Source organism: Priapulus caudatus, unplaced genomic scaffold, assembly GCF_000485595.1.
Source record: "Priapulus caudatus unplaced genomic scaffold, Priapulus_caudatus-5.0.1 Scaffold1122, whole genome shotgun sequence".
NCBI lineage: Eukaryota > Metazoa > Priapulida > Priapulimorpha > Priapulimorphida > Priapulidae > Priapulus > Priapulus caudatus.
The window spans coordinates 82398-89873 of NW_014578183.1; the positions used below are offsets into that span (position 1 = coordinate 82398).

At 44.4% G+C, this 7476-nt stretch overlaps 1 protein-coding gene across 3 annotated transcripts in view; it reads left to right on the plus strand.

Annotated features, from left to right (window-relative positions):
• The window catches only part of LOC106815468 (long-chain-fatty-acid--CoA ligase ACSBG2-like), a 33129-nt gene that overhangs the window by 17431 nt on the left and 8222 nt on the right, over positions 1 to 7476 (plus strand). For all 3 annotated transcript variants that reach the window (XM_014819931.1, XM_014819930.1, XM_014819932.1), the window contains 3 exons: positions 4761 to 4948; positions 5550 to 5797; positions 6475 to 6563. In XM_014819931.1, coding sequence (XP_014675417.1) covers positions 4761 to 4948; positions 5550 to 5797; positions 6475 to 6563 — 525 coding nt within the window. The remainder of the gene's footprint in view (positions 1 to 4760; positions 4949 to 5549; positions 5798 to 6474; positions 6564 to 7476) is intronic.

The following is a 7476-nucleotide window of genomic DNA, read 5'->3' on the forward strand; positions in this document are numbered from 1 at the left end:
TCAATCATCCTCCTCCTGCTAGATTGAGAAATAGTTGGCGTAGTGCCAGGAAGCCCACGTGTCGCAGCGTACGTGGCTCATGCCTGATGTTGCCATCTAGATTTCCACCCGTCGTCCGGTGCAGTCGCGCCAATCATTATAAGTTCGGGTTCGTAGCGACGTGTTGAGAATCTAGGCAGATGCGATCTGGTCCTGAGTATGTTTACATAGTTACATGTAGGCTGCTGTGTGTGAGAACAAAATCGCTGACCAACCGCCAATTGTGGGTGTATCATGACGCAGCAGAGAGCGCAAGAGATGGATGTTGTGTTATGACGATAAGTATACATAGTGACTGAGACAGTGATAGCGATGGATGGCCTAGCAATGAAGATTTCGCCCGTGTAAGTAGCATGCATGCAGGATACTTCTACTTCTACTTTTATACTGGACAGTCGTGAGGAATAACGTCCAGGACACAGGCACTTGGCGCGTTTCAATAAAATATAATGCTAAATAAATACGAAATCTATTTACTACCAAAGTCTTATTCTTAATGTTTCTATACTCTCTTTCACCTATTATTGCCGACAATTTCCTGTAAATGCCGTCCAAATGCTCATCTACAACAAACACTGGCTGCCGCTGCACACTGATACATAAATAAATAAATATATATATATATATGTATAAAAATATATATCTAAAATATCTAAATATATATTTATGTGTCAGTGTGCAGCACTGAAGCGGCAGCAATGGCGGCATGCAGCCAGTGTTTGTTGTAGATGAGCATTTGGACGGCATTTACAGGAAATTGTCGGCAATAATAGGGGAAAGAGAGTATAGAAACATTAAGAATAAGACTTTGGTAGTAAATAGATTTCGTATAATTATTTAGCATTATATTTTATTGAAACGCTCCAAGTGCCTGTGGTCCAGGATAGATCGCGTGTGCGCGTGCGTGTGTGCGTGCGTGTGTGTGTGTGTGTGTGCGTGCGTGCCTGCGTGCGTGTGTGAGTGAGTATAAGCCGCGGCCGTATCCTCTCTACGGTCGCCCGACGGCGTTATAGAGGAGGTGCGGTGACTTTTCTGTAAAATATCTCTGTCGTCAATGGCCGCGGACAACAGATAAACTGGTAAAAACGCCGCGGTCGGCGCGTGTCGATGGTTGGAGACCGGTTATAGGGCCGGCTGCACGCATGTACGCGGTGCGCATAGCTTGCGGCAGAATATGCCGCAAAGCAAGAAACGTTCGCGGTATTTGTATGGGCATTTAGTCTCACGGTCGTAGGTCCTACTACCTCTAGATCTGCTATAGTTGCCGTGCTAAATGGAACGAGACAACAGTGTGTTCCGCATGCGCGTTGTTTATTCCTTTGCAAGCTAGGTTACTGTCGGGTGTGCAAGGTCTGTACAATTATTCCGACGCATGGCAAATGTGTAGGGAAGCTGCTTGCTACCCGTGATCGTATTAGTGATTACGCGTGAGTGTGGACCTCAGAGATGGCAACCACTACGATTTATCCGTATTTTATACGAATTTCTATTCCTTTTGCACCACTACGACCAGTTTGTATCAAACTACGAATTTCACTGTGATAGAAAACTTTTATTTGTTAATTATTGTCATTACCCTCAGAATGCAGGAAATTGCATCTCAGAATCGAAAATTTTTCCGGGGGGCATGCCGGACCCCCCTAGCAAACTCGGGTCACTACGTGACCCTCGAACTGCTAATTTAATGGCCAGAAACTACAGATTGCTTCAAATATGTGTTGGCATCTCTGGTGTATAACACCCTTTGCTAACGTCTATCGGAATCATATTATAAAGAACACAACAACACTGGTATACGTATTCAGTGACTCTCTTTATATGTAGGGGGGGGGGGCCTACTATCAGGAGTAGATAATAGGGAATCCCTATTATCTACTCCTGGTACTATGTATAACTCCATAACAAGGTATGCGCGTACACTATAGGTTTACGCGAGACACGTCATAACTTACTAGGCTAATGCTGGGTCGTCCGTTAGTATGTAAATGTGCAATATCTCCGTATCTATCTCTGTCTGTATCTCTGACTGTTCATCGCTCTCTCTCCAAACCAGAGATTATATGCCCAAACTGGAGACCCGCCTATCTTTGTTTATCGGCAACCTGCTACAAGCTACCGCCTGTAATTGGTTGCTTCTGGGCTACTCGCTAGCCCAGGGTCACGCCTTACACAGCTGGGCCTGTACCCCAAACTATAGAACAATAGCTTAACAGTGCGTATTTATTATTATGTATATCTGCGGTATTACAAATGTTCTGTCAGTCAACTGGTTGTTGGTGTTCAGCTATTTGGTTGAAGCTATATGCTATAACCTGCGTAGCTCTAGTACTATAGCCCTTCGCTCCGCCAAAGCTAAGCAGGGAGGGAGCTAGGGAGCCGCTGCGGCGGAGCGAAGGGCTATATATAGTACTAGAGCTATAACCTGCGATGTCGGTCAGTTGATCCCTGTGCGTGACCGTCGTTGCTGTGCTTCTTGCGTGTTTTTATTTTTATTTATTTATTTAGGCAATTATCCATCATATACAATACATTGCATACTTTTACAATAAAAATTTGAATTCATAAAATTGGATAATTACCAAGGATATATAGTATATTATATACACAAAAAGCATGACTAGCACACTTATTTACATTGTGGTCCTTGTTTTGCTATGCCTTGAATCTAACAATTGCACTACTATCAGAACTAACTATTGAAATATACAGATTTGCGTGTGCGTTGGTCTTTGCATAGATTTCGTGATTCTCTATGACTTTAAAACACGAGTTGTTGGCATTGATGGCTTTTCGTAACTGGATATGCCGGAACTGGACAGTTTAGTAATTGCATGGCAATTCGCTAACTATACGATAGCGTAGCTCTGGCAGAGCTAGATTCACTCCACTCGACATGACCACCATTGAATATTGTTTAGTAGGAAATACTATTATCTATACCGAATTAGAAATAATATTTATACATAAAAGTTTCTATAATTGAGCGGTCTGAAACGGGGATGACAACGGAACTTGTCGTGTGCAAGGTTTCTAGGGGGTCGAGGGGTCTGACCCTTCGTTGTCAGGGATACGTAATCGTGTATAGACTAGCACGAGTGCGAGTATATAGCATAAATAATATCCTGATATGTTATCCTGATAATAACGAGTAGCTGCGAACCGGACACGCAGGCATATTGCGCGCCGGCGGCGAGCATTATGCCGGAGCCGGACACGTTGTTCCGTGATACGCAACATTCACGGAAACAGTCAGCATGACGTGTATCAGTGCTTAGATTTAAGCGAAGCCTGATGACTGTACACAGGATGGAAATCCTAGCAGTGGCCTGATCTGGTCATCCTGAGCTCCACAGGTATAGTTGACATTTGACTCCGTATGGTACCAAGTACCTGTAGCGGAAGCGAAGGAGCTACGCCGATAGAGCCAGTATGCGTCTAGCTCAAAGAAACGGTCAAGATTGCATGCTAATCACTTTGTATTACAATACTTTGTATAGACTATCAGTCGCGCAGCCTCGCCGGGCTAGTATGCGTCAAGAGTCAAATAGTAAAGGATTCTTATTATCATCATCAGAAAAAGTAAATAAACTTGTTTTCATTTCCTCCCGTTATCATCATACTCCTAAGCGTACTTAGAGTTAGAGATATTGTATCAGGAGTGATTGTATAGATGTATATTTGTTAGCAATGACTGACCTGTACTTAGCAGGCGGGCTGACCTACACGATCGAGGAGAGTGTAGCGTGATTCTAACTCATAAAAATGCTGGTGCGGTGCCAATACAGATAGAGGTGGCGTGCGGGACAGAGGGAGCGAGGGGAGCGAGCGAGAGAGAGGGCGAGAGGGGAGTGGGGGAGAGAGGGAGGATCGCCTACGTTGAAGAAATCCATGTAAATTACTTCTGCTGTTGTAGTACGTATTCTCTGTATTGCTGTGTTTATTACTACGCTACGTACGCGTACGTACGCAGAGAGAAGGGTGGGAGAGGCAGAGAAGAGAGAGAGGGAGAGATAATCATTTTCCCTGCAATGAGTGAACGAGTAGCGAGACATTGTCACGCGTAGGGTTGCACTATTAAGCGATGCAGCAATACTGTGTGTTGTACGTGCGGATTATATAGTTACTCAACTCCCAGGAGTAGTTCGCGACTATATGTCCTTACCTGCTAACAGTAGCGTATAGCTACGGCAATAGACCGAACTATGTTACATACACTAACCATGCATACCGTCCTGCCATCTTAATTATTTAACCCTTCATTGAAGTAATTAATTGGTCGTTTAACAAGTGAATTTTGTTAAAATTTGATATCCAATGGAATTAGGAGATTATGTCTACGATTTGACAATTTCTTGACAGTGTACTTGATCATTAGTAATTCGTTGCTGGAATTTATTATAATTGGATATTTAATTGTCCGTATAGTAAGTGTGAATAAGTGATAAAGTATGCTGGATCAAACTTAGATGTGATTTTAGTACACTGAGCCTGAGACATGTATGTTATTTTTTTGGGGGGGGGGAGTTGAATCGTTTTTTGAGGTATGAGATCCACACGTGCGCACGCTTATGTTTGTGTGTGTGCGTGCCTGCTTGCATTACTCATTGACTTATTACTTGCTTCTTGGAATAAGTTAATGACATAAACCGGAATTCGAATTAATAAAATAAAATTACCCTCAACATGACATGACACGTGAATTGACATTGTCTCCCTCACAGGGCGGACTGGAATGGACCCTTGGACACATCCCGCCATCTCGCCAACGGTGTCAAAGGTCAGCACGACAGCGAACAGAACGGCCCCACGGCGCCGGTGACCCCCGCGCTTCAGAATGGACACGCCCACGTCAGGGAGAGACAGCTGAGCGGTGGCTTCATACGTGCGAAGCCCGGGGACCCGCTGGAAGGTGAGCAGCACGCGGGAGCATAGCTGATGTGTGCTGCCAAGTGTCGACTACACATGCTGTTGCAAGCGCTACCATGGCAACGGTGCCACTGCCACTAATGCATGTTGCGATCCTACTCGGGAGCTGCGATCGGCACCACTAAGTGGCGTTCTCTCGTAATTGCCATTAATTTGCCGTTTCTTGTTAGGAAGCTTAGCTTCGTCTAAACGTGCAAGTCAGTGATGTCTTTCCAACTGTTGTGATTGTTGTTGTGAGTTGTTATCAGATATACAGAATAACAGTAGCAACTGTGTAGTATGCATGATCAGGGACCTTTAATTTAGATCCGTATTTCTTTATTATTTGTGCAAGGGAAATGATACATTTTACCACAGTATATCCTTTTTACTTGTCACAGAGATGTTAAATTCTTGTTATTACAACATTGTAAAAAATGGAAATGAATATTTTTACACTCTGTTGTTTTTCATCGTATTGCCTTAATTGTTACCTAGCTAATAGTGGGTTTTTGTGGTGGTTCAATCGAAGTGAAACCCATTATGAAAGCGTGCTCGTGACGAACTATTAAACAAATATATGACGCGTTGAATTACGGACGCAGGTCCCGATGAGGTTGTCCCGGCGACAGACTATTGGACATGCGACCCAGAGCAGCCAGTAAAGCTTAACATGTCGGACGATGGACCCTGGTCCGCTGCGCCGGTCAGCGTCGTCAGCATCTTCACGGAGAGGGCGCGCAAATTCCCTGACCACTGCGCGATGGTCGTGAAGCGTGATGAGCGGTTGATTAAGTGGACGTACCACGAGTACTACATAGATGCTCGCAAGGCTGCCAAGAGCCTTATCAAGGTACGGGTCGTGATGTGCGGCGTACACAGATAACAAGAGCTAATATTACCCAATTGATAATAATAACAAGATCCAATAATCACAAATTTGTGATTATTTACTCCTGATAATAACAAAAGCCAGTAATAGCTTAGGTTTGATTAGTTCTTGAAGATAGCGATAGGGTAAATAATAGCATGAACATATGTACAAGAATAATACTATCATACTTCATGATAATAGTGTAAAACTAAAGTAAGTACAGGTAAACGTAAGTAACATAAAAGTAAGTAGTATTACTTGCTCCCGATAGATGTGAATAGTCAAACCTGCATATAAGCGTTACTCAACATAAACCCTACAACTACAAGTGTCATTTATAGTCAGGCATATATTCTATAGATGTGGTTTTACTATATATAACTACCACCCAAGGGAAGTGTCCTTCATAGACAGGTGCCAATTCTATGAACCATGTGATCAATTGACCCTCCTCTGAGCTTAGTATTATATTATGGTTTTCTTTCCCAATCTTTTTATTTAGGAGGATTTTATTTAGCATTGAGCTATTTCTTTTTTGGAAAACTGACTCAGGATGTATATATATGTGTGTGTGTGTGTGTGTGTGTGTATACGTGCGCGTGCGTGCGTGCATTAATGAATTGTGAGCGATGGTGCTATAACCGATACTTTTACAGCTGGGACTGGAACCGGCGCATGGTGTGGCCATCATAGGATTCAACTCTCCAGAATGGTTCATCGCAGACATGGGTGCCATCCTCGCTGGGTACGTGTGTGCTTGTGTGTGCCGTGCGTATGTAACAAGCTTGCCATTGCTCTCTCTCTCTCTCTCTCTCTCTCTCTCTCTCTCTCTCCTCTTTTCATCATTTTTCTCTCTCATTCTCTCCTCTGCTCTCTCTCTCCTCTGCTTCTCTCTCTCTCTCCTCTCTCTCTCTCTCCTTCTCTCTCTCTCTCTTTCTCTCTCTCCTCTCTCTCCTCCTCTCTCTCTCTCTGCCTCTCTCTCTATCTCTCTATCTTCCTCTCTCTAGCCCTCTATCCGATCCCGCTGGATCCTCTTTTTTTTTTTTCCCTCTCTCCTCTCCTATCTCTCTCTCTCTCTACTCTCGGTCATCCTCCCATCATCTCTTCATCTCTCTCGTCTCTCTCCTCTCTCTCTCTCTCGCACGGCGCGTGCCACTTGCTTGCCTCTCTCTCCTTCATCTTTCTCTTCTTTCTCTCTCTCCTCTCTCCTCCTCTCTGCCTCTCTATCTCTTCTCATCTTCTCTCTCTCCGCGCGCGTGGGCTCGCCTCGCGTCTCTCTTTGCTCTCTCCTCTTTCTCTCCTCTACTCTCTCTCTCGCTCTCTCAATCGTCTCTCTCTCCTCTCTCTATCTCTCTCTTTCTCCTTCTTCGTCTTTCTTTCTTCCTACTAATCGTCTCCTCTCTTTCCCATCATCTTCTCTTCTCTCTCATTCCTCCTCCTTCTCTCCCTCACTCTCTCTCTCTCTCTCTCCTCCGCTCTCACTCTCTCTCCCTTCTCTCTCTCCTTTCTCTCTCTCTCTTCTCTCCTCGATCCCCATCTTCTCATCTTCTGATCTCTCCTCTCTGCCGTCTCCTCTCTCTCAGATCCTCTCCTTCCTCGTCTCCTCTTCCTCCGTCTCCCCGCGTCCTTCTCTCTCTCGTCCTCCTGTCCCTCTCCTC